Source organism: Symphodus melops (genome assembly GCF_947650265.1).
Source record: "Symphodus melops genome assembly, chromosome: 12".
In the NCBI taxonomy this organism is placed as follows: domain Eukaryota; kingdom Metazoa; phylum Chordata; class Actinopteri; order Labriformes; family Labridae; genus Symphodus; species Symphodus melops.
In genome coordinates, this window is record NC_136702.1 from 5,001,550 (window position 1) to 5,029,480 (window position 27,931).

Below are 27,931 nucleotides of genomic sequence, written 5' to 3' on the forward strand. Positions count from 1 at the left end.
AGGCCAACAGTCCTCTCCATACAAGTGCCTTTGATTAGTCCTGACTCTCAGACAAAGTTCTGGGCCTGAGCTGCAGTAGGGAAAACTGCCAAAATGAAAAGTTAAGTCACCAGTTTGAGATGTAATTAGAAACAGACAGATTTTTTTTTTAGACGTTTTGTTCCCAACTTTTTCCAGATGATGTCTCTATGGTGCTGGAGGTTTGCTTCTATTTTTCCATTTGATGCAGAAACCAAATTAGTCTATACCCCTAATTTGTGAACATTGAATAATCATACCATCACAGACTATAAATATTTATTCATGGACAAAGCCTGAGTGACACCCATCTGTTACCTCAGGGGGCTTTGGTCGTCATGCTGAAAATTCTGTCTCACCTTCATTTTCAGTCAGTCACCTACATGTTAAGAGCTGAGACCGACCTTAAGCCTCCTAACAAACTGCTACACTGCACCTGCCTGTCATTCAGGTCAGCTCTATGAATTATTTTTTAAAAATGCTTATCCTTCATAAAAACAAAACAGATGATGAAATGACAGTTATCAAAAAAAATCCCCTTTTGTACAATGCATGTCTATGGAGACCGGAGCTAATCAGACCAATTTAGTTTTATGAACCAGGCTGTAAACATTTCTCCTTTAAATGCTCTTTTTGAATTGTTATGTTACTGCTGTTGCTTCTGCAGCCAGTTTCAAGTAAACACTTGACAAACTGCAGGATTTTGCCACTTAGCTAGAACACATACAGTATACTGTATTGATAGTGTATTTCAAATTAAGTTTTGGAAGAATTCATTGCCTCTAACCGTAAAGTTAAGGGCACTGAAGTTGCTTCGTACCTTTTGGCAGTAGATATTCTGATATCATGGTACAATGACTTCTGTATATTCACAGAAGTTATTAGTAACTTTACTTTAAAGCTCCTGTGAGGAACTTTGAGTTGTGATCTAAACGTTTCCTCTCATCTCTTTGCTGATCATGCCGTGTAACTTCATTTTTACACATTTTTGATGGGGAAAATGTCAGAACATGTTGTTTTGTAATAATAACAATAAGTAAATCATTTTTTTTGTTAATTATCTTATTTGCGTTTTGTAGGGATTACAGAAACATCAATAATATGTTTTTAACTTTTTGAGAACCAGTTCACCACAAAACTCACCACAGGAGCTTTTAAGACTTTAAATGTCTCTTGTGGAGGTTAAATTCAGGTTAATCTTATATTATTCCATCTTAGCCTTCAGATTTGATTGACCAGAGCAAATAAGATGTATGTGTTTGCTGTAAATTAAGGCAAATTTAGTCTGTAGAGACAATTCAAACTGTAAGTGGCAGAAAACTGAACTTTAAACATTATGCACATCAAACCGTGTTACGTTTTTAAGCCATCTAGCGTCTCTGTGCACATGGTCTGCACACTTTGTTCTCTGTCTAGCAGCATTTTGAGTGCATGACACAAGCCTTGGCCAAAGCAAGGCAAAGCTTATGTCAAGGACGAACAGCAGGCTAAAGTGGAAATTTCAACATGCACTGCTCATCTCTCAGGAGCTCAGCAGTGTTCTGAGTTGACCTGACAGAACTGTACCAGCTCAATAATTTAAGGGGACTTCAATCAAAAGCTTGCATACAAATGAATGCTTTGTGTCACCTCCTAACTTAAAGCTACTGCTGGTAATGAAACAGACTGAGATTAGTACGTATACCCTCAATATGACCTCAACGCAAATAAGTTCACAATCAACATGATGGATTATTTCAGAGTAGGTATCAGACAAGGAGATCAACACCTCTCTGTGGAATTAGCCTTTTAAGGGTGTCCAATTTTTTTGGCGTAGCAGTTCAGTGTCTTCAGTTCTCAGCATCCTGACCATAAAAAAGCCCTAAATGTACACTATTTTATGTCACAGCCCTGTGTTGACATAGACCCTTTAAAATTTACCATGCTTTATACATTTGCAAAAGAGAAAGAAAATGTTTTTTTTTTTTTTTTTTTTTTCAGAAAACACTTCTTACACATGTAGCCTACAGGAATTGATAAGTATAAACAATAAGACTGGTTCTTTTCCCACAGCGGTTGCCAAAAAGCGATGCAACCTGAACATTTCTGCAGGAGCTTAAAATTATAATTTGACAAAATAGAGAATAAACATGACTGGAGAACATGAATTAAAAGAAAAATGAAATGATAAATGAATATTAATATCAAAAAAATGCTCTGCCCTCCACCCTCTCACTGTATACATCACATCTTACTGAGTATTCATCTGTTTACATGGCACACGGTTTCCATGTTTTTATAGCCGAAAGGCCTACTGTAAGATTTTTGCTATAGTAGGTTACATTCTTGCCTACTTGTAAAGCTCTTTCATTGCACATATTTGACATGTTTTGCAGATATGGGTTTTTATATTTTCAATCTTTTGAGATTTATGTCCCCTATATGATTGCTTTTTTTTGGTTTTAAACATGTTAAATTGTAGGTTACTTTTGTGCTAATCGTTTTTGCACTAAAACACCATTGGCAATAAACCTAAATCTAGTTCTGATTCCTATTTATAACTGAACACTCTGCATGTATTTATCTGTAACAAAGTGGAACTCTGCAATGATTTACATGGGTGTCATATACAGCCAAAGAAAGTTAGTGTTTACAAATGAAATGAAGCAAATGTAGGTGTATGGGAAACTGTCGTGATGCAGCAATTTGTGGCCCCTCGGCTGTTGTCATGGGGACGGCTGCGCGCCTCCGCTGCAAAGCGCTGCTGCTGGTTGGTGTTGATGTGATTGCAACCTGCGCGCGCGCCCGCCCCACTCTCTCCCGCACGATCCAAGCAAGCTGCAAACCCGGAAAAAAAAAAAAAGCAGCCGATGTGTTGGACAAGACGAGACGCGGCAGAAAAATAGAAATCCTCCTCTCGTAAGTGACTCAGTCTGTTTTCTTAATCTGCTGTGTGTATGTGAGCTAACGGAACATCCAGCTGCTGTGCGTAAAGGATGCAAGTGACGCTCGGTGCTGCTGCTCGCTAGCTTGATGGTTTCCTCCAGGAAGTGGAGAGATTCTCCTCCTCCAGTGTAGGCCTTGGTCAATTATTGTCGTGTATTTGATTGTCAATTACGCGTCCGGGTTGTCACATTGTATACTAGTTCGATTCAATACCCACTGTAGCCCAAACATTTTAAAACATCATCTGTTTAGCTTGTTTTTGACCTATGTAGCCCTCTTAGCACCTAACGGTTTCCATAGTAACCTTGGCTCAGTGGATGTCATTCATTCACTTTTCAATCTCGGTATGGATATGCATTTCCTGATTGATATCTATTTGTATGACAGCTTTAGATATGCCCAAACAGATTGTGCTGTGTTGAAGAGGGGGATGAGCAACACACTTTCTATGATATGATTTCAATTCATAGGAACCTATTGAAATGTATAGGAGGCCTCTTCAGGACTCTGCCAACAGTAGATGTGGCATTATTCTTAATGAGAAGTCTGTGACATTTTATGACATTACAGAAACTGCCCCCATTATAAAAAAAACATAACAGAGGATTATACAAACATGATTTGTTAAACAGGTCGAAGATGCGTCAGTTGTACTGAGTGTTTTCACAGATACCCTTAGAGCTGGGGAGACAACTCTGGAGTCCTGCAGCATGGCCAGTACATAGACAGCCTGGTAAAGTGCACAATTATTTGATTTGATCTGGATGCAATCATAAATGACTCATTACCGGCATGCAACAACTACAGATACCAGTTTGTTTCCTTGTCAAAGTGTTGGAGTTTGTTACAAAATGTAGAGAGAATTTAAACAAATATATCAAATTTGCACCAAAATAATTGCACTTTGTTTCTGCACATCTTTTTTCCACGGTTTTCAATAAGGAGAGAGTGTTTGCAGCTGAAGGTGGGCCATCCAGAGAAACAGCACCCAGCGACTTACTTACGGGCGCTCTGCCCTCTTTCTGCACCTACCATGTCTGCTTCGGCTTGAAAAATGTTCAACTTTAAACTTGTACCTGCATCCTCTTTGCTCGATGACTGATCAGAAAAAAAAAAAAACAGACCTAAAAATAAAACTGAGTAAAAAGAAACTCAGAAGTGTCTGTCATACAGCTGCTGTTGTCAACAGACTATAGAGACCGAACAGATGTGCCACAGGGCCTTAAGTGTCCATAGCTAATCCCATACACATTAATATGCTGCTGACAGCAGGAGCAACTTGGGGTTAAATCACATCCCCCTGGACACTTCAACTGGAGTTGGGGATCCAACCGACACCACTTGAGATGACCAGCTCTACCAATGAGCCAGAGCTGAGTATTTTTGTACCAAGTTTGACGTGAAAGATGTCACAGCAAAACATGCACATTCTTCAGCAAGTGCTTTTTATATTGAGATTATATTGAGCAAGACGTTTTTCAGCCTGATGCTGGTTAACAAAAGATCATTGAGAGTGAAGTTTGTATACTGTAAACCTAAACCACTTTCTTTTATCGTGACTGGTGGGAAATGTCAATGTGACTACTTCACTTTAGACGCTGTGTGAGTCCACCATTACCTTTGAAATATGTTTGTCTTTGTCCTTCCAAGAAATAAGAACAAACAGAAGCTTTATAAGTACATGCCTAAACTCCATAACGGCTCTCTGTGGTAGCGTATTCAGAAACTTTTGGAATGTGCTGCCCACGTCTAACAAACTTTTTTTTTTGTTTGTTGTAATTAACATGATACAGTTAGCGTGTTCTCCTGTCGATTAAAAGTAAAAAAAAAAAAAGAAAGTTTGCCCAGTCCAACAAATACTCACAGCTACAATTAATCTGCCCAGCAATCGTATCTATCCAGCCTGTACGAAACATGTACTCTCTGCAAATGGGAAAGTAATTGCAGTCTCTGCCACCTATACCTCCCACATAATAGCACTTAGACCCTGCAATTTTGTTTTCACTCTTCCTCAAGTCTCTATCTGCATATGTTAAGTGTAGCAATTACACGGGGAAATTGCTTCTAACTACATGGGGTTCATAGGATGGACAGTTTCTTTTCTTGGTAAGAGAATAAAGGGAAACATGGGGTGATGATATTACGTTGTACAATCTTCGCTCCCATCCGTACTGACTGAGTTGTTTTGTTCTCGTGCTTGGATGTTTGTTTGTTGTTTTTTTTTCTTTGAACTTATGAACTTTTTTGACATGACATATCAACTACTTATTGCTAATTTTCAAATACTTAGATCTTTAATTCACATTAAACCAAAAAAATGTAGGTTAAGATACAGTCACACGCTAATGGGTTGAATAATATAAATGTCCCCAAAGCTGAATATATCAACAGACTGGATAATACTAACGCAGCATATTACGGCCGTAGTTCTGATCTAACATAAGACACTGAGACTCTGTGCAGGCTGAAAGATAGACAATTTAATGATCAGTGTGGAGCCATTATATACAGCACAACAGGTGTCATAAATTTCTTCCCACTTTAGATATTTCTATACATGGTCTGGAGAATCACATCACCTTTACTCTTTAAATGTCAAACCTCATTCTACTGTCAACTGAGGCCATACATTATGCTTTTGGAGCACCTCATATGACATGTTTCTCTTCAAATATGGCCATTGCTTCTCAGAATAGATCGTAGTCTGCTAACAGCAAAGTCATTTCTACAAAGTGTAACCAAACTGAACGTATTCACAGAAATTCGTACTATCACACGCAATAGACATACATATACTGTTTTTATGTCCATGGTTCAGAAAAATGAACTGGGACATCTTCAAAATGTACGTTTTGTACAGTCAAATCTTTCCAGTTCAATTTTCGACAAACTAAAATGTTTCTTTGTTGTTGTGTAGTCTTATATCTCCTTTAGCGTCTTGAAGGACTTGTTGATTGCAGTGACAAACTTTCCTACTGTATCATGCTATATCTCTATTATTTCTGCCTCTACTCTAACACGATTAAGATGACTGGAATCAAACATCTGGTGCAATGAGCGTTGATACGTCTGACAGGATCCTCTCCTTCCAGAAAGCAAGTTTCTTTCACTCTGGATAATTCAAACTTTTGATGAGGCAATACTTCCTATTGATTTGGAAATGGCAGTTTATACTGGATGGAGTAGTTTTATGAAAAATATGTTTTTAACTGTGCTGAGCAACATAGACATTGATGATGCTACGTACTACTAGAAGTAACACAGAGAGAATGTTTCCTGTACGTGTAGTGGATGTAATTAGATGTTTGCAGATGTTTAGTGCTGAAGCTGCTCTTGTGAACATCTTATCTCACCCTCTCTACTGCTTTTATGACTGCTACCATTCACTGACTGCTGCCGCCGCAGGACCTCCAGGCCTTCAGGACATTCTCCTTTTTGCATCTCTAGTCTCTCACTCTGGTTGGTTTCTCCACCCCTCTGTGTCCTGGGGATGAACGCACCAATGAGGAGCCTCACAGTGAGTCCCCACTCCCCCCGGTCCACCTCCACCCCCCATCTTTTTCTTCCACAACACCTCAGTCGCCACTCACTCACTCACTCACTCACTCACAGAGTGTGTTGCATATATTGTATGCCTTGATGTCAGACGTGGTGGGCATTCCTGTCTCTATGAGCGTACTGTAGATGTGGGTACTGTATGCCATATAAGCCATGATGTTGACTAACTGTTGTGTGTTATTTACAGGGTATGCCTGATCGCATGTTATGTGCAGTGCTGGAGCAATTTCAGCTTTACTTTTCCCTTTGGTATGTGCGCTTTGTCTCCATTCAGAGTGTCATTTCTTCTTGTTTTACTTCTTATGTTGAAACAGCCTGTACAATTGTCATTTTCTGCATACACACACACACACACACACACACACACACACACACTCACACAAATACAAATACAATGTTACCAAGGACATGCATAACGCCCAAAAAGTGTGGGTCAATATAGCCTCAACCTAAAACTGGGCTAACTTAAGCCTCTACCAGTGTTTGGCGTTGAATGAGTTTAATAATTTGTACATGGTATTTAACCATAAAATGTATAAATAGACTTAAAAATTAAAAGATAATCGGTATTAGTATTGATAAAGAGCTCTCATGAATGCCATATTTTTGTTTACAAGATAGACATCATAAACGAGCCAAAAAAGGTTTTGCTCACTCAGCTAAATGTCATGCTAACAGCGTCGTCATTTGTAGACAGAAGACAGAGCTTTAGCTGGTTAGCCTAAGTACTGTATAATAAGTACGTATGTTACGGTAGGCTTAGCCTAGCTACTGCCTACCATTTTAGTTATTGTCCATTGCAGAAGGAAGTGTTGGAAAACCAAACGTTCAGCCCTCCCTTTGTTGCCTAGCATCCCTGTACACAACCGGGGTCCGAAATCAACACTTGACTCACATATCAAGGTGGCGTGTAGATGAATTAATCCACCAGCAAAGAACATTTCTCAACAGTCAAAATAAATCATTTGTAAGGTTGACTGACTCCTTAACGCCAGATACTGTACTTGCTAGTGTATGTATGTGTGTGTTAGCCTGCGCCTGTAAAGCTCTTGCATCCGGACGAAAAAGGAGACGGAGAGAGAAGCCGCTGCTTCACAGAAACGGCATGAAACACGATCATTTGGGGGAAATGACATGATTATTTTTGGGACAAAAATGTTCTCACAATATGGCGAAGAGAGCTCTGAGATTTCCTCCCCACACTGAATATCTGCCTAACGCTTGGCTGCCGTCAATCTCGAACCATGTACTCAACACTTCATTTTATGCATTTGGTTTATTTGACCCAGGGCTTTTCTGCCCAAAGGTATTGTAATAATAATAATTTACACTTTATTAATCCCACGAGGGGAAATTCAGTTTTTACACTCTGTCTAACACACATAGGCCGAGATACACACTCATGCACAAACAGGGTTCTAGTGACATGCATTAATGGAGAGGTCTCAGAGTGAGGGGGCTGCCCACAGCGAGCGCTCCAGAGCAGTTTGTATTGTATTGTAAGCTAATATTGGGATTTATGTTGTTGGTAATTACTGGGTAAAGGTGACCCATTATTTTGTTGATGCTATATTGACCCCCACATTGATTTCATTCCCGACACGGTGATATTTAGCCGGAAGCGAACACTAACTCACACCTCCTCACACTCTACATGAGGTTGTACGGCTTAATCTGCTGGTTCCTTGGTGTTCAGTCGAAAGAAGATCATTTGTGATCTTTTCAAAGGGTAAGTAATGGGAGCAGTTCCGAACAGCTGGATCTTGATACACTCGTCTTGTGTTCCATGTGTGCTACGTTGTGTATCACAGTGGCCATTCAACGCGGCAACACGTTATATTCAAAAGCACACATCTCTGGCCGCTCAAGTCAGGGTGGCTCATTTCTCTGAATATGCACCAAAGTAAGGAAAATGTTTGACATGCAGAACCCACGATTGAGTCACAGCTCATCTGATACTGTAGTTCTATATTGAATTAGTGGTTGATTTAAGTGTTATACAGTTATTCAATTTTCAAATCTTCAGACATACTGTTGACATACAGCTACTGTATATTAAGTCAATATTTAATGCTCTGATTTTATCCACATAATTGGAGTTTTGGAAAGTGGTACTGCCCCTGCCCAGACTTGGAAGCAGCCAGAGTGTTCTCCTGTTGCTCATTTAGCTTTGGTCACTGTGTGGTCCGCCTCCCTCTCTCTGTCAGATCCACTCTCTGTATAGCACGGCCAGCCCCAGCATGCTGAAGAGGAAACAAAGCTCGCGGGTCGAGGCCCAGCCCATGACGGACTTTGGGCCGGATGAAACCCTCGCAGACAGCGCCGACATCTTCTGGATCAACAAACCAGTGAGTGGGATGACAATATGAGTCAGTGCTGGCTTAACACAATGAAATCATGCTCTGTTATATCTGTTCCATTTAATCCAGATGTTTAATCCAAATACGATCTAAGAGGGAAGATTTAATACTTTGTTGATGTATTGTCCTTGAAATGTTATTCTAGAAATATGGCATGGATTTTAAAATATAGTGGACTGTGCAGCCAAATATACAACAAGCACGGTTAATATTTGTGTTTTGTTTTGTCCTTTCTCTGCAGTGGGTCCATTCTCTGCTAAGGGCCTGTGCCATCATCAGCGTCATCTCTGTGTGTATGAACACCCCCAAGACATTTGAGCATTACCCTCCATTGCAGTATGTGACATTCACGCTGGACACACTGCTCATGTTCCTCTACACTGCCGAGATGATCGCCAAGATGCACATCAGGGGAATCATCAAGGTAGCTACAGACAGAGACGCGTAGTGACAAGAAGCATTGAAACAAAGATCAGAAAATTGTAACACACTTATATATATATATATAACACACATTTTCCTTTCACTAAACTGGAATATTTTACAATACAAAGCTAAAATACTGAAGTTGCAGTTTCACTGACTTGAAACTGTGAAGATGAGCGACTGAGGTGTTTGGTAAGATGGGAAAACTTGACTTTTCCCTTTGGTGTAAGTTGATGTTGGCTTTAAGGGTTTTGGGACATTGTCGTTGACCATATTATCCTCTGACATCACTCCTGAGGTATGTTTGACTTTCTCACTGTCTGTCGTTTTAACGGACAGAGTCATTCAATACATTTGTAGCTAATTTGTTGGCTTAAAGTTGACCAGTTGATCAAATTGTGTCATTGTATTTTGTGAGCAAGTGACTCAATGCTCGTGTTAACTATTGATGTCTCTTCAGTCTGAAAATACAAAGTGAAAACAACTTGTGAGACTCAAAAAAAACCCAACATACTTTTTACCATTTCCTAACTTGAAAACAGAATTATGACTTAATAACCGCATGTGAGCTTCCAACCCGAGCGCCACTTTAGAAGAAAATGACTGCTTTTAAATTTGCCAGCGCTTTTACACGAAACACCAAAGTGTGGATTTTTCATTCGAGTCAGAACATCTACAAAGAGAAACACGTTTTTTCCATCATCTCATCAAAAGTTTTCAAGGGTGTGGCCCCCCCTTTTTTTTTCTGCGATTGATTTCAATCACTGCTTAAATTCAAGCTCGCTTGTTGTTACGACGAGCCGCACATTTGGATGAATCAACACAATTCATAATCAAGGTAGACCGATAATGTAATGTTCTATAGAAGCTTCCAGGAGCAGACAGCTGGTGGATGAAAAGACCGTAATTACAGCCATAAAAGGAGTGGACAGCTTAATTGGCAAATCACAGATAACAAGCAGGGAGGCACTGGAGGACGCAGAAACAAGAATCACCAGTAAAACAGCATACAACCTCAGAAACGTCACTTTCACTTCTTTAAAGCAGAAAACCCATTTTCCCAGTGTGTTTGCAGATACGACTTCCTTTTACTCAAATGGTGCATCACACATTAGAAGTTTAACTTTCCAAATGATTGTCTTATTTGCATGATAAAGTGAATGACAGTTGTCATATCCAACATGTCTGTCCTCACTGAGTGACATTTCCACAACAACAACAACAACAACAAAGAAAGTGCCTGCATGAAACAAAACAAACCACACAGTGTGTTAAAATAATTGCATCTTTTGCTCCTGTCAGTGTGTGACAAACATGCTGTTATCTTTATGGAGTGTTTCAGAACACACACACCCCTCCATTTACAGCCTTTCTTCCTGTGGAAGACTGACCCCCGAAGAGCTTTTAACAGACTCTCTCTGTCTCTGTAAGTGGTAATTAAGTATGCCCATTGTTGCCGGCCCCCTGACATTTCAGTTTGTTCGCACTTCAAGGCCTTAATCATTTTTTGTCTTATCGTGTTCAAAACATGGCTCTTGGAATTTTGTGGTCTGTCTTTTGAAATGACCAAATATCGGTTTGTTGTGTTCCTTGAACATTGTCATTGCACTTTGCTTTCTGTCACAGTAGAAGTGTTGTGTGCCACGTCGGTTATCACTTGATGTGGGCAACTTTGGACAACAAGAAAAACGTGCGGTATTAAATCCTTGTATGACAATATGACATTTTGTTGTTGTTAGAATACACCAGCTGCCCTTAAAAAGAATAAGACCGTCACTCCAATTATAACCTCTGTCAACGACATCGTGTTTTGATTTTACCCAGAGTTTCTCCCGCCAGACTCCTTGTCATTTATCTGCAGCAGGTCTGAGTGAGTGGATGTGAAAACACAGCAGAATATTATCCAGAGAATTCAGCTCAAGCCAATGGGGGGGGGGAATATACTGTGACTGCTGCACTGTGCATAGACTTGTCTGCACGTGACCGCTACGATCTCTGTGCGCCTAATTGAACAGACAGTTTTCTGTTCTCTTCTTCTTGGCTCTTTTGTTGACAACATTCTGCCAAACAATGCCTAGCATTGATATAAAGACAAACATTCTCATTATAGTGTGGTGTATTTAGTAAGTTACGTACATGCTTTCTTGTCTCCTTTAGGAGAAATGTGCTTTGGAGACAGGAGAATGTCACATATAGCTCAACATAGAGAACACGGCACAACACAAACATCTGTATACATGTAACATAAACTTATGGTAATCGATGGTAACTTCCCTGTACCATCGATTTTATTGCACTGTCCCTTTATGCATGTAGCGGACTCTTTACGTCACGTCTTACTTCAGGAAACCTCCACCACCACCCCACCTGTCTAACAGGGATAGTTCTCTTGAGCAGTTATTTTCAGGATGTGTATATATATTTTCAGTGCATATGTGAAAACGGCTTTAAAAAAGCTGTTTGCCTCATTTTTCTTCAAACTTTGTGGAAAGGTGCAGAATTGGCCGAGAATGAAAGATTATGTCTTCGACCACTGTTTTCACTTGATTGTGCACCAGTGTCAAATTTAAGCTGAGATCAGAACATACTCGAACATTTGGTATACTGTACAGTAGTTGAGCTTGCAGAATTACACGTCAGCACACTGGAGTATTTTCAGGCAGAGGTCATTGTATTTTTCCTTTTCTAACTCCGGTTTCTTACACTCTCTTCTCACAGGGGGATAACTCCTATGTCAAGGATCGCTGGTGCATGTTTGACGGTTTCATGGTGTTTTTCATCTGGGTGTCCCTGGTGTTGCAGGTATATTCCTATATTTAGAGTATCTTCTGCAATCATACTGCCAATTCTATCTCAGCAAGTTGTTTTACTGCTCCAAATACAAGTACAACAAAAAAACAATCTACTATAATTAAGTGCCTTGACAATCCATTACTCTTTGTTTTAGGTGTTTGAAATAGCTGGGCTTGTGGATCAGATGTCTCCATGGGGGATGTTGAGAATCCCTCGAGCGCTCATTATGATCCGGGCCTTCAGGATCTACTTCCGCTTCGAGCTTCCCCGCTCACGCATCACCAACATCCTGAAGTACAAAACTATCATGAGCTCATCTCTTCACTTCAGCCCCACCAATTAATCATTAGTCGCACATGCAATAATTCAGGAGACTTAGCTGTGCCTTTCTCCGCTCTTCTGCTTCACAGGCGTTCAGGGGAACAGATCTGGAGTGTCTCCATCTTCCTGCTCTTTTTTCTCCTGCTCTATGGAATTCTGGGTGTTCAGATGTTTGGAACATTTAATCATCACTGTGTTACTAACGATACCCAGAAAGGGTAAGAAGCAAAGTTTAAGAGGTGCTCGGAGATTAATATGTCTATTAATACTCTGCTTCAGCTAAGCAGTGTTAATAAACTGCCATCTTCTAGCTCTTTTAAGAACACTTTCAGTACATTTGAAGAGGTTTTGCCAGCTTTAACAGCAGTCCATATCATGATTTCTAGTGCAATAGTTGCTGTAAGAAACACTTTGAGGATGCTAAAAGACACATACATTTCCCATCTCTTTTGAATACAGAGGATGAAGCTAACACTTACATGTAAGTGCAGAACACCAAAGGTACTCACATAAGCTACAGATGTTCATGGCCTGACGTGAACTCGGCCACACATTAAACCTGTGCATTATTAAAGCTCATCGCAAACAGTATCTTTACTGAAAACGTGCTGCAGCTAGTTTTTATTAGCATGAAGTCATTGAGTTGTTTTTTTTAAGGTTATCGTCAAGCAGATAATATGAATAAAACCAGACCATGAAGAAAATCAGTAACAGTGTGAATCTTATGGCATCTGTACTTCAGATTCCAGACAAAAAAAAAAAGCACTTTATTGATTGTGTAACGGAGATAGAGCTTAGGAACATGTCCTTCTTTAAAATAACCACTTAAAAAGACACAATCTACTCGTGTATTGATTAGTGAAAAAAGCAGATGGAAATAAAAAGCTTACAGTACATAAATCTGGAGTTTGACACATTTTACTGCATTGTTTGTCCACCAGCTGTCAACAAGGTAGTAACTGTGTTCTGCCACCTGAAAAGTTTCCTTCCCCTGCTAATGTACCTGTAAGGCTAAAAGGTGGCTTCAGTGAGGGGAATTTTAAACTTCACATTTCCCTTAAAATACAAGACACAGTAATTTGGCCACAAGTCAAGTTTTTTTTTCTCCTGACTTACCTGTCGACATAATCCACTTAGAAAAAAAACACTCTGTTTACGCTCCACATTGTGATGTACTGCCTTAATTATTACTGCTTAGGAAAGGAGCAGTGTGTTAGCCTCATCAGTCTGTAACCGTTCACTGCAGAGCTGAGCCAAACAGATCCTGACAACATCTCATCACTTGTGATATTTTTGGTTTGACCGTCAAACCCCAAACCCCAAACACATTTTTGTGTGGTGCAGAAACCTTTTTTATATCTGCCATTGAAGGAGTTTAAAGTCAAGATTTATTCCATCCATCCATCCATTTTCCACCGCTTATCCGAGGCCGGGTTTATTCATTTTCATAAAAATAGAAGTCTGAGCTAAGATCGTAGAGTTTAATGTCATTGGAAGGAGCTCATGGCTCGTTAAAGGCAGGGTTGGTCATTTTCTCCAGATACACTTTTTAAGGTTTTCTTTAGTGCTTGATAAATATGAATAGCATGGGCCCTGAAAAAGGAACAAATAAAATCTGGTAGCAGTTCTAAGCCTGCAAAACCTTCATCCAATGTCTGCCAAGGGATGTCAATCTGAGGAACCAATCACGTCTCCCTGTCTCCCTGCACGTTCTCTAGCCCATGCATGCACGAGCCCACACTCAAAGCATGAGCTAAGGTCTGCTTCTGGACCAATGGAGCTTCTGCATGTACGTGAGGGGGCGTGTCTTTTGAGGGAGCACAGAGGGGAGGGAGGTGGCTGCAGACAGAGCACTGAGGGAATGCAACTTTCAGAATCATGCTCGTTTTTGAACATTATCAACCCTGTCTTTTAGACGCTTTGCTTTATAGATTTTACGGAAAAACATAAAACAATTCAGCTGCATGTACGTCTGAACTTATTGATGGACCTGCCTGGTGTGTAAAAAAACAAGAAGAGAGCACAATATCTTAAATTTATGATTACTTGGAAATCCCTTGGCGGCTGACTGTGTGTGATCTAAAGGTGGGAGAGTCTTCCCACATCATTGTCTGGATGAGTAGAAATTTAAACCCATTTGTTCGGGTTTTGAATCAAATCATTTAGTAAAGCATGATGATAAGATGATATCCAGAGTCGTTCCCTTGTTGAGTCTAAAGATAAAGCTCTATTGGTTAAAGCCCCAGGCAGAGCTGACATTAATTCTAATAATTAAACTTTCCGACATGTCCAGCCTTTATATTAAGCTTACTCCTGCTCATCTCTCCTTACTCATTATAGTTCATAAGCACCCTAGAGACAGGGCCCTCATTGACCATCATTCTGTAGTGCAGGATGTTCACACAGTAACATCATCCACATGGCAGCTGTTCGTCTCATTTGTTTGCTGCTGTGCTTCCTTTTCCCCAAATCCCTCATATATTTGCTTCTAATGGGTTATTTTAGAAATATGTCACACAAGGACTGATGCGTCTAATCTTTATCGGCCATATGCCCTTGGCACAAAGTCAAAGCTCTGTAGCTTGTCACACACACAAGGGATTGGATGCGAATTAGGGAAACATTGCAGGGGTGACATTTTGTGATATGGATATTAGATGAAAATGGTTTTGGATTTTTTGAAGTAATCAGGGTCTCCTCCTCTGGATGACAGGATTTCTTCTGTTGACCTCATCGTTATTTAAGTCTGTGGCATGAATAATATTTCCATGTTATGAATATTTGTGCAGCACAAACAAGATTGGAGGTCGGCATTTGTTTTTCTGTAGATTCTTTTAGCAGCACTGTGCCTGTCTGTGTTTAAGTGGGATTTTCAAATTAAAAGTCTGATTAATAGACCTTGGAAACATATTGCAAATGTTGATGATAAAAGCAACATATTACATTTTAATTATTATATTTTCAAATTGGAGGAAGTCAGCAAGAGGTGGTTGTCAACAAGGAAGTGAAATTTTACATTATGTTTCAGTTTATTCTGATCAGATCAGAAAGACAAAAGAAAATCATTAAATACGTATTATCACTAATGTATTTTGTTTTTCATGTGACGTAGCAGGGTTATTAATGTCTTGTTATTACAGGACATTTGGTAGCTCATTCGGGGCTTCATCTATCACCCCTTTGTCGTCACCAGACGTGGTTTCTATGGTGAGCCACAGTGGTACTATAAAAGCCAGCATAATTGGCTTTATCGGGATTCATCACTCTGCCTCTGCTTGCCCTTTGTGATGGTGCAATAAATTATCCCTCCTGATCCCGTAACCCTTAATAAACAATTTGGATGAATGTCTGGGCAGCCAATTTATAGGCATTAATTTTCATTAGTGGGCTCAAGGAGCTGCTGGAAAAACACCTGTGGCTGAAAGACAGAGAGACAGGTGGGGGGGACGGGAGGGGGGGCATATATAATCTGTTTGTGTTTCACACTCAGGCAGAACTTCTTATTGTTTTTAATTCATGTAATTTAATGTATAACCCTGAAATCCTATAAATAATCTGTAGTTACCGGTGATTTGTTTGAATGCACTTTTCCCTGAACAAACTTGAGTTAAGAACACATTTTGCTGTTCAGTGGCCCCCTCCCACTCCCGACCCCCTCCAGATAAAACAAGCTGCGTCGATATTCTTTGACATGTGTTCTTCTTTGTTTTGGTCAGTAATGTGTCGTGGAACAGCTTGGCCATCCCAGACACCCATTGTTCCCCTGATGGGGAAGGCTACCAGTGTCCTCTGGGCTTCAAATGCATGGATCTGGAAGAGCTGGGCCTCAGCCGACAGGAGCTTGGATACAGTGGCTTCAACGAACTTGGTACAGAAAAAAGCGAAACACTGATACATGTACTGCTTTTAAACACAATCCCATTACCCGGACTGTCCGGAAGTGTCAGGACAGTCCCTGCCCCTGAAGTCTTTCTCATATGATTATTCACACATGTAGCCTCAAAGCATGCCGTTTTCCCTTTTGGCAGGTGGGTGGGTGGGGGGCCGTGGGGGGTCTCAGGAGTCAGGACATAATGTCAAATAAATATTCAAAGTATGATGAAGAAAATGTGCGTGAAAAAAAACATCTGATAAAAAAAAAAATCCAGTTCCAAGATGGCCTCTGCAGTACGTAACAAAGACATCATATTCTCGAACATCCCAAACTCAAGATATACCCCATTCCTTAGACAAATGTTTGCGAAATAACCTTTTGTGAGAAAATTAGAGTTTCAGCGTGAAGCTTACTATTCAGCAGCATCCAGCACGCTTATCTACTGAACGGTGCTCAAATCCAATGTCAGTGCCCGCTGCAGTGGTCCTAATCTGCAGATATCCATGAAGGAGAGCGTGAGCCTCACAGTCAACACGACATTAGAGGACATTCACTGCAACAGGCAGCCAAACGCTACATCTACAAAGCAATAAGATCTGATTCATTTGGCGGATCCCTCTCTGTATGAAAGGTTCCCTGTTGGCTTCATTCAGAATTTAGTGAGGATTCAAATACATTATTTTGTAGTCACATCGATGCAGAGGGCATAAGCTTCGTCTGAATATATAGTTACATAGCCCAGATTTAAATAGCTTAATAAGCTCAAAGCAATGATATAATATGGTTACTGTATGTGAGTGATCTGCCAGCTGTCTGTCGCTCCTCGTGACATCTGCTCTCAGCTGCTACTTAACGCTCAGTCGAAAACTGATGTCGAAAAACTCTCACTGATCTGTCGGACTGTAAAGTCACGCGGCTCACTCGCAGTGTTTTTTAAACACTACGACGATACGGAGCGATGTGTCCTCCCTAATTAAATAATCGTTGGCTGAGCGTTTAAAGTACAGACAGTTAATTTTCAAAGAGCAGCCAAGAGTCTCATTTTGTAGTTTGGCCACCGCTCAGTATTTTGCTTAATTAACTACATCTGACCAAATTTGTCAGCGATGGTGACAAAGACACGTATTAAAAATGATTTCATCTGATTAATGAGGCTGCCGAACAGTTAGAGCTCTTATTCTTGTCAGTACAAAGAACGGAAATGTGAGGATAGTGGGGTTGCTGCGCTTTCCCTCCTGTGCACTGTGGGGACATGCTTTGACTACAGACATGAAGAGGCGAATGCTGACGCCTTTTTTCAGTAACAGTCTTGTTAGTTCACGTTTCTAATGACTTCTGTGTCGGTCTTTGTTTAGGTACAAGCATCTTTACTGTGTACGAGGCTGCATCGCAGGAGGGCTGGGTGTTCCTCATGTACAGAGCCATTGACAGTTTCCCTCGCTGGCGCTCCTACTTCTACTTCATAACCCTCATTTTCTTCTTGGCATGGCTTGTCAAGGTTAGAGTCCGTCTTTCTTTACTGCACCTTTCCAAATGCTTTCAGCTCCCCTTGGCGTGGCTGCAGGCTATAGTTGAACACAGAAGGTTTTTGTTAATTGACATAACCTAATCTTTCACCTGCAGACATAACCATTTCCCCTTGTTAGGAGAATTTTTCTCCAGCTAATGAGAAAATGAATGTCATGTCACAGATACTGGGGGATGTCAAGAGGCAGACGTGCACTTGGTCATTTATTTTTTAATTGTCCCAGTGCTCTCTGTTTCTCTGTTTTACTCTTTCGTTATCATTTCTCTTCCGCAGAATGTGTTCATAGCCGTCATCATCGAGACATTCGCCGAAATCAGAGTGCAATTTCAGCAGATGTGGGGGTCAAGGAGCAGCACCACCTCTACTGCAACTACACAGGTACAATCGTCACACTCGTGGAGAATAAAGGGGGCAAAATACTGCCAGCTTCATATGCCTCACCTCATTCTTCTTCTTTTTTTTATCACAGTTTTTTTTTCTCACAAAGACCAACAAATGAACACAATTCACAACAAACAACAACAACCTAAACACATTCCAACAAAACAAAACAAACGCAGATTAACCGCAGCCGACCAGAGCTTTCTAAGTCAAATCTTTCATATTCCTTTGAATTACTGTTGATGTTCCTGTACACGTTACACTGAACCGTTCCTCTTTTCGAAATATTGCCAACAGGGACCGATCCCTTACAAAAACCTTAGAAGTACCTCTGAGTACATGAGATAATCTCTCCGAAGGCAAGTTGGACGTCAGTGTTTCATACCACACTGAGGTATCTTGAGAAGGATCTTCGTCGAAACATTTCTGTGACACTGTGAGGCGTGCAACATAGAAAATGTTTTTAAGAATACACCTGTGCCTACGGTCACAGAAGTCCAGACAAACAACATAATGATATCAAAAGGGTTTAAAGGACTATAACGCCTAAACATTCTCTTTAACTCACTTTGGACTGAGAGCCATTAATGTGTGACTTTAGGACACATAAGAGGACGTTTTAGAATGAGGTGAGCTCATGTGCTCACCTCATTCTAAAGGTCTAGAGTACCTGGTTTCTTTTGCCCTGGTTGTGATCCAGCATGCTCAAAATCTGTTATATCATCAAGGCATACCATATTAATGTTGCATGAATACAGAAAATCAGAGGAATGAACACAAACACATTTTGACAGGGATGGCTTTCTTTAGCTTTGCAAGAGTGCCTGGTCATCAATAAATACCTTCACATGCAGGAGAATCAGCTGCCTCAGGGTCCATACACCATCACATGTCTGTGTGTTTTTTAACAAACTGCAAAACGTTATCTTGAAATCTGCTCTATAATAATTCAGAAGAAGATTCATAAACGTGATAAGGGAGGGCTTGAGGTTGTAGCTTTTCCACTGCTGTTGTTCCTTGTGGATTTTTTGCTTTAAATTCAATTCGATTCAATTAAAAAAAAAACTTGATTTGTACCCGGGAGGCAATTCAAAGGCACACAGAGCAGTAAATTAATGACAGTGCAGCTATACAAAGAATTAGATAAAGTGTTGAGATGCACCTCAAACCCTTGAGGCTATACTGTATGTGTTGGCCAAAGAATGATGGTAAATGTTCGAGCTGTTTTCATTCGATCTGGATGAATTGGCTGGAAACGCCTCTTGATGGACCTGCTTCACCCACATTTGAAATAAGTTATAGACATTTTAGTTGAAACCTTTATTTTAAGGTTTACTTTAAATCCCACCTAAGACGGAATATTTGCTTCATCTTCTCTAAATTGGGGACTTTAAGTCCAATAGTCAGCTTTAGTACAGAGTGTACAGTTAGTGGAGTGTAGGTTTAAGTGTTAATGCACATGCTTCACCGAAAAACCTTCACGTTGATTCAGGCACAGTCACAAACATCGAAGAGATTTTCATACATTTCTCGCAATTTCAACTCATCTCACAACAGTAATTTCAAGGCAACTTCAGGTCTGGGTATCTTTGATGTTTGGCTGTTTGTGAGAACAGGCTTTAAAGACAAAACAAAGAACAGTACTTATGAAATGATTGTTGCATTTATCACAAGTAAACAGCATTTCACAAGAAAGAAATTCGATCAAAGTTTTTTGGCTCAGGAAAAAGACTTGGCAGGCATTTGCTGAATATCCAGTCCTCTCATAACCTAAGTAACAACGGTTTCTATGTGCTCCATGTAATAAGTGAAGTAGGTTTGAGGACACTTTATTTTATGGGTCTCCTCTGCCTCTGTTTGTATTTTACATGAAAATACTTTTATAGTGCAATCAAGTGGAAGAGAGTGTCAACATAAGTGGTTTCAAGACTGCACCACCAACTTTTGATAATTGGATGTTTCGTCTGGCTTCATCAGGCCAATACATCTGGCTAAGTAACAAAAAGTATAAGACACGACACATCCTGAGGCCATGGTTTCACTCTTCCTGTGAATGGTAGATTGCTCTGTGACTGAGAGAGTCACTCAGCTGAGAGCTCTTTGGGATTAGATGGTTCTATTTCAAAGATAGGTAAAGATAAAACAAGACAGAAACAAGCTGAACACTTCATGACCAACAGTAACCAAACCGTGTTGGTGAAGAGCAAGCTGAGGCTTGAGGGAAGGTTCTTGATTCACCAGTTGGCGCTTGTTCAAACCATTCTCATATGTCACGAGCTCTGGTGCACTCACCGAAATCTGATCAAAGATGCAAGTTACCAAAATAAGTGAATGTCACAGGTTGGGCCAGGTCAGACCTCTGGAAACACTTTGGAGAAGATTTGTTTCTTTTTGGTGAGATTTTTTTTTTTTTTTCATCTTGGCATCTTTTCACGATGTTCCCATGATAAATCTCTTTGGAGATATTCTGGGAATATCTGTGCAAAGACCCTTGGGCAGACCCAGAATATCCCCCGCAAGGTCCACCTGAAAGAGTTGGAGTTTAAGGCCTTGGAGAGTAATCCAGGGAGCCTTGCTTAGCCTTACCTTGCTCAGTCTTACATAGGCTTGTTATTTACTGTATAAGCCACCTATGTACTGTATTGAAAATGTAGAATGAAGTACACTTAACATTAGTCTGCTTTTATTATTATTTTAAAGCTACTTAAACGCATGTACATTTGGCTTATGATCCCCAACAAGGATGGTAAAAACCAAGATTGACCTCAGAATGCTCTTTGTGCCCCCGACGCTTCTCCGATCACTTCCTGCGTGAATGTTACGAGTTCAGGCCATAGAGGGATACACAGTAGAGAAGCATAATGAGGACTATTGACGATTTTGATCTAAAAGACATCCAATCTAATTGAGAAGTGATTCAAGTTTAAGGAAGGCTATAATGAAGACAGATTGTTTTGGAGGTTCATTGAACAAAGGTGTGCAGATTCCTCACCAATAATTCAGTCTAGACGTCACCGGTTGATGCCAATGATTTCTATCGGTCTGATATTTATTGAAGTGTAAGTATTTAGCTGTCTCAGTAATGTGCAACCATGTATGGAAGGAGTCGTTTCACTGGTCTTGATTTTGCCCCAAAAAATGTTCGCAGACATAAATGTGATTGCTTCTTTCAACCGGGTTAACCGTGAGGGTGAGAGGAAGTATGTTTGACAAATCAAAAGAAAGAGAAAATATTGTTCAGAAAAAAAACACACATGACACATCATGGTCCCTTCACATATCATAAACTGCACTGACCCTTCCCCTTTTAAATCACTGTTAAAAACTCACCTTTTTAAACCAGCTTTTAATGTATGATTGTGCACTGTCTCTGTCTTATGTGTATTGTCACTTTGTCTGTTTGTCCTCATCGTTTCATCCTCTTTCTGTCTTTTTAAACCAACTGTACAGTGTCTTTATGAAAAGCGCTTACAAATTACATTTATTATTATTATTATTATTATTATTATCACATCACGAGTGAAATGCAGTTTCAGAGCTCGCCTCGATGACGTCACGTTTCACTGGAAATGTTCATGAAGCTATACAAACACATCAAGTTGAATCGAAGAGGGTTGGTGGATGGATGGATCTGAATTTGTATTCTTCCTCTGTTGGCTTTATTAAAAAGATAAATATCTGACATTTTTAACCATAATGGAGTTGGCCTGACAAGCAGCTATCTGTTTTAATAGCTGTTTTTCCTCCTCGGTCTTTGAATTGATGCATCTCGGAAAGTCAAGTAATTGGCACCACTGTTCCGTCAGTCCTGATGGAAGACAGTCTGGTGCCACTGGCATGCGCACGGCGCACGCCGCTATGACCTTGAAAACAATTAACCTTCCCATTATCGAAATAATTGTAATCACATCGTCGTGCCCCAGTCTTTATCTTAGAGGGGGGAAAACTAATTAGTTATGGTGTAACACTTAACTGTCAATCACAGAGGCTGCAACAATATGCTCCCTGAGTCATGTTCCCCTCAGACATGGGCTGCTATAATGTGGCCCCCAGAGACACAACCCCTGCCACACTCTTCATTCCTTGACTTTGCCATACTGTCTTCAGATTTTGATCTTTCGACAGAGCTGTACAGCCTGAGGTCGGGTTGAATCCAATCCTGTTTTGCAGGATTAGACGAATTCTGATGAGTGGAGTTGTAATTAAGGTTGAACATAGAGTCAAGTCACACTGAAGGACGGCTGCCTCGGTGTTTTCTAAAATTGAAGAACATGAACCCTGTGCATTTGATTCAAGGGTTAAAGACAGTCATTTGTCGCATTGTAAGATCAATATTTCGTTTTGGGACAACAGGCTAATTAGGATGACCCATGCATTCGGATACGTAGAGCAACTGCTGGAACGTTGTAGAGTTTGTCTTTGTAAGATGCAAGCTGCAGATCTTAGAAATTAGATTCTCATTGTAGAAAAGAAATAATACAACTCTCTCTACTTGCCTGCCACAGTGGATTGTTCAGGGAATGTGCTGTAGTCGTAGCCCGCGCTCAGCCGACCCACGTTCTCAGGCGCTGGTCAGTTTCAGCAACATACAATAACAAAATAAATCAAATGATTGTTTCATGTGGAAATCTAACGTCCTTCTAATTAACCTCAGCTGCTTTATGTGTTTTGTTCCAGTTTCAAGTGTAAGCATGCTGACATGCTCAACTCTGGAGCGGATGTTCAATATTATTATGCTAAACATTTACATGTTAACATTGTCATTTTGTGCATGGCACTCCACCTATATTAGCATTCAGCACATCACTGGGCCTGTGTGGAGTCTTGTTAGGTATTAATTGCTGTTAATTATGAGTCTTGTCACAGTAGAAGCACATTTCAAGGACTTTTTGGATGTATCTTGAAGAAAATGAAGCATCTGAAACCAGCACTTCATGTTTGCTCTTTGGAAAAATGTACTAATACAGATTAAGCTAATCACTCAATTTGTATATTGATGAGTGAAACAGCTGCCTTGTGATTTTGTTGTTTGTTGTGATTCTGTTTTTTTAAATTGGATTTTTTTTTATTGTCATTTATTGGCTTTTCTGTCCTGAGGCCTACAAACTGTATTTACTTGTGCGTATGCTGTGGTTGTGTGGGTATAAAACTGTGAGTCTTGTGCCTTCAGCCTTTTTTTTTTTTTTTTTTTTGAGGCCACATATTTAATGAAGATGTAACCAAAGGGTCAACGGCGCGTGTATGTTCTGAAATTTGTTCCGTGCTGAATTGTATGCAAGCCTTTTTTGTTTTTTGGTGTGGTCCGCCCCTCACGTAGTGTCCTTGTGTCACAGATGTTCCATGAAGACGCTGCTGGGGGATGGCAGCTTGTGGCTGTGGACGTCAACAAACCACATGGCCGAGCGCCTGCCTGCCTCCAGGTAAACACACCACATAATTAATATGCTGCCGATGCTGCTGCTGTGAAGTGCTTCTCCTCTCTCTCTCATCGTATCCAAGAAAAACATTTAATTTTAGATGAAACTTGACACATTTTTAGCTCAACTGAATCCATGCATTTGTTTGTGACACACTATCTATTTTTTGTTTAAATGTCTCTCGATGTTTTTAAGGCTTTGTATAAATAGCGAGTCAGTACCCTCATCCGTTTAAGAACTGCCACAGACTATCACCTCATCGTTCCCACATTTCTCTGTGTCTTCAATAGCTGTGTCAAATGTCAAAATGATGGGATTTTAAGTCGTGTTTGATGTGTAGAACCTCACTAATGATGTCGTTTCAGTGATAGATGAGTTTTAAATGACATTTACATGATGTGGATGCCGCCGTTGCTTTCGTGGTCAGTGTGATCCAAACGGTTGGGCTTTAAAGATAAGCCGAAAGCAGCAGGCGTTGCTTACAGCTGGCGCACTGTTGATAGCGGTGTGGAGTAAAAAGGCTGAGCCCTTGCTGTGAGAGACTGCCAATAGAATCTACAGCTACGAGAGGGAAGGATGGCTGTCAACAAAACGTCACGTCGAGAATACTTTTCCAGTGCTGAGCTTGAAGGAGGTGCACACGCACACACACACAAACAAAAAGTAGGGTAAAGAAAACGGGAGGAGAGGAAAGGGAACAGAGGACGTGAAATATGCAGCACTTCCATTAAAGCAGCATGTCCCCTAGAGCCTCATCATCAGTTGGAGGCAAGATTTAGAAAGAGGGATAACCAGAGGGATAAACACGGCTGACTTCCCTCTGAGCCCTGTGCTCCATTACGTCGAACACCCAAAGACTGCTTCATCTGCGTCATTGCCTCAAAACAAAATAGCTATTATTGTCTTCCTGTACCAGCAAAGAGCTTTGACTGTAAAATGAAGGGTTACCAGATTGTTAGCGTGAGGCATCGGGCGAAAAGCTTCGACCACCAATGGTGCCGAAGTCAAAAACACTTTGGACTTCATTGGGACTGCTGTGTTGATGGGGGTTCCAACGCTTTTGGCTCAACAATTCTGCCAAAAAAAAAAAGTTTAGCGCATTGTTATGTTCCAACTAGGGATGTGCAGGATTAGCTGACCAAACAATGAAACGCCAAAACCCTTGTCAGTCAGCACAATAACCAGTTGGTTTAACTGTTTACAGTCGGTCATTTTAATGCAATTAGCGGTCAAATCGTGTGTGTAAGCTGTCAAGCAGCTGCCACTTCTAGCCAGGGCTGTAGCTCCTGTTCGTAGGTCCTCTCAAAATCAACATGAGGTCATTTTCTTTTTTTTTTTTATAGAAAAACTGTCGAGAAAGCAGAGGATACTTTTGGGCATGCTTCAATGTGATTGGCACATTGCTTCCAAAGGGACCCTTGAATCAGGATGTTAAAACGTGTATCCTTCCTGTCGTGCAAATACAATCGCTTCTTCATCCAACATTAACGTTTTCAAAGGAGGCTTCAAAGGAGGGTTTGTGACTCCACTGGCGGTGTCGTGGCTAATTGGATTTGTTTAATAAGGTCTATGTTTCTATTGAGGATTAGTCATCTAAATGACTGTCTATCTGAATGACTCAGAATTCAGTTGTTTAGCTGGTTATAGTCCAGCAGGAGAAAGTGCCACCTAGATAAACCTAAAAACAAACAACTGAACCTATTCTGTCGAACTTTACCTTCTCCAATACACACACTATGTTTTTTTGGGATTTTCAACCACAGCATTATTTCAGGTCTGCACCAGCGCCTCAAGGATGTCGACTCTGTGATCACGACTTCCTGCTAGACGACAGAGTTGCTGAGTGTTTTCGAGGGCCAGAGTGTAAAACAACTCACACCTCCATCATGTGGAGCGTTTCGGCCCGGGGCAATGGTCCAGAAAATGTGATAGATGTCTGCTGTCAAACAAAGTCTGACACATGAACAGGACGCGAGGAAGAGAAATAGTCGAGTGAAACAGAGGAATAAATTCTCATCTTCGCATTTGATCTTGATTACAATATAAGAGGAGTGTATTTCATTGTAGGGCCTTTGGTACAAGGTCATGGGGGGGGGGGGGGGGGGGGGTCAGCTCTTTGTATCAAAGCATTCACTGTGAAGCTTTACATCTGCAGCCTTGCTTCTCGGATTATCTGGTATCAATGAGTCTCACCACATAGCATCACAAGCAGTTCATGCTGATGTTTTTGTTTACATTCTTGGAATCGATAAGTGTATGTTGTTACGCTAACTGCAGTCCTTGTGAAAGATGAAGTAACATACATTTCACAGCCACGTTGGAAGCTTAAACAGAGAAAGCATTTGGCACGAGATTTAGCCAGAAGCGCCGTTTGTTTTTGTTTCAGCTTTTGTTTTTATTCAAATTCCAGCCCACCGAAGGCTCCAAAGTGTCAAACATGAGGCAAATAATAATCAAGCAGTGTAAAAGTTGAATGTGACTCAGAGTGACTTTGACATGCATCATGTTGTACTTTGGTTCAAACGTTATTATCCATTGTTTTGAGTCAGCAGTCACTCACTGACAGCACTTTATGGCATGTTCATCCATCAAGACACTTTTTTAAATTCGCTGATGGTGTCAAGAAACTAAGCCTGCTGTGTGATCCAAACCACAAAGGCCTCATCGCAGATCAGAGAGGACTAAAACCTAACTGAATGTTTTCTGTTTACAGATTCTCAGCAGGAAAAACTGTATTTAGTGTCTTTCCAAATCCACTTTAACTTTAAAACATCCAGCTTAGTAAAAGTGTTTTTTTTTTGCTAAATGTTATTTCATTTACCGCAACATAAAAATCATTGCTTTTGCTCTGATGGCTTATGAAAAGAAACACGAAGAGAAAGCAAATGTCCTTTCATCTATTTAAAAAAACCAAAAGCAAAAAAACTGTGAAATTTGAGAGAACATTTGTGCTACAGATGGTACCCTAATATCTGACTTCTCCAGACGTTTTTTTTTTTGCAACTTTAAAGTAAGTGTATATTTGATATGAATAAAACAATACATTCAAACATTTTAAAACAATAGCACTGGGACACTGAGATCTGTTTGTATGACACAGAAAAACCAGATCATGATGGATTCAGTTACCAGAGTGCCAGAGAAAAATCCCTGGCTAGTGGCATTGAGGGCCAATATATAAAATATGACTAATTTGCTAACAATTTATTCTGGTGACGACTCGCGAGGGTGACAACGTTTAACCATTAAGCCGACTAAACATGCACAGAACACCTGGCTGAGGCGGAGGGATACATAAAGTGAAAAGTCCCAGTGATGATGTCAATATCAGCACTCAAAGAATCCCTCAGATGTCTAATCAGACTTCACTGTTGTATGATGGTATTTTTTTTTTTTTACCATTTTCTTTTTCCTGTTATAATAGTCTGTCAAGGCCCATTGAATTACAGTGTCATCTTTTTGATTAATGATGGATATCCTCTTTTCTTTCCCTCTAAAGCCTTGCCAAACACCTTATTACATTGATTTTTCACCCATATCAGAAAGAAGCAGAGCTGGCTGAGCAGACAGGTAGAGTGAAGACAGAAAGGCAGGCAGTGGAGCCGCAGCCTGCAGGCCCATCTGCGAGTGCCAGGGAAGTGAAGTGTGAGTTTCTGTTCTGCTCCGCCTGGCTTTAGAGTAATTGGCCGTCAAATGATTAAAATGTTTCAGGGCTGGCAGGTGGGCGCTATCTACAGGCAGCCTGTGTGTGTGTGTGTGTGTGTTCATCTGTTTGTATGCTGCTACTTCACCCGCACATGTCCAGCGTGTCTTCTAAACCACCTGTTGGTGTCCGGTCAAGCCTCTGTGTGTCAGCCTGTCAATCTGCCTGCCTGTCTGTCTGGAAGTGTGTCTGTGTGTACCCGTCGAGGGCTGTCTGGGTCTGCAGCAGTTGGAAATAACACACAATTGATTAACTACCTTCTCGGCCAGGAAAAAGGCAACTTCACACAAAAAAATAGACTCCAAACAGGAAGCAATTTCTCTCCTACAATGACTGTACTTTTGATGTATTTCATTAATCTTACAGTCACTTAATATTAGCAAAGTTTTAATTGGAAAAAATCTGTAATTTATCATCTTCCTCTGAGATTGATTTCCCTGTTATGACTTTTTCACCAGTGTGACCAATTCACTTTGTAGACAGGTGCTTCAGACAGAGCTCGCTATTTCCCCCTCACTTTAGTTTTCATGCTATGCTAATCTAGCCGTGGAGCCCACTACATACTTCCCAGAAGTATATGATATGACAATAATATTCTTGGCTAACTATTACTTTCTTCAAATAAAT

At 40.5% G+C, this 27,931-nt stretch overlaps 1 protein-coding gene across 5 annotated transcripts in view; it reads left to right on the forward strand.

Moving 5' to 3' along the window:
- Positions 1–2,819: 2,819 nt before the first annotated feature.
- The window catches only part of nalcn (sodium leak channel, non-selective), a 75,252-nt gene continuing 50,140 nt past the window's right edge, over positions 2,820–27,931 (forward strand). The window contains exons 1-14 of one of the 5 annotated variants that reach the window (XM_079357116.1): positions 2,820–2,916; positions 3,613–3,676; positions 5,971–6,038; positions 6,349–6,460; positions 6,689–6,750; positions 8,709–8,849; positions 9,103–9,285; positions 12,006–12,089; positions 12,235–12,374; positions 12,491–12,619; positions 16,118–16,269; positions 17,631–17,773; positions 18,077–18,181; positions 23,518–23,604. In XM_079357116.1, the coding sequence (XP_079213242.1) occupies positions 6,709–6,750; positions 8,709–8,849; positions 9,103–9,285; positions 12,006–12,089; positions 12,235–12,374; positions 12,491–12,619; positions 16,118–16,269; positions 17,631–17,773; positions 18,077–18,181; positions 23,518–23,604 (1,206 nt within the window). In that variant the 5' untranslated portion in view covers positions 2,820–2,916; positions 3,613–3,676; positions 5,971–6,038; positions 6,349–6,460; positions 6,689–6,708. Of the gene's footprint in view, positions 2,917–3,612; positions 3,677–5,321; positions 6,039–6,348; positions 6,461–6,688; positions 6,751–8,705; positions 8,850–9,102; positions 9,286–12,005; positions 12,090–12,234; positions 12,375–12,490; positions 12,620–16,117; positions 16,270–17,630; positions 17,774–18,076; positions 18,182–23,517; positions 23,605–27,931 lie in introns of those variants that run through there. The other 4 variants (XM_079357114.1, XM_079357118.1, XM_079357117.1 and 1 more) reach the window with 4 other exon arrangements.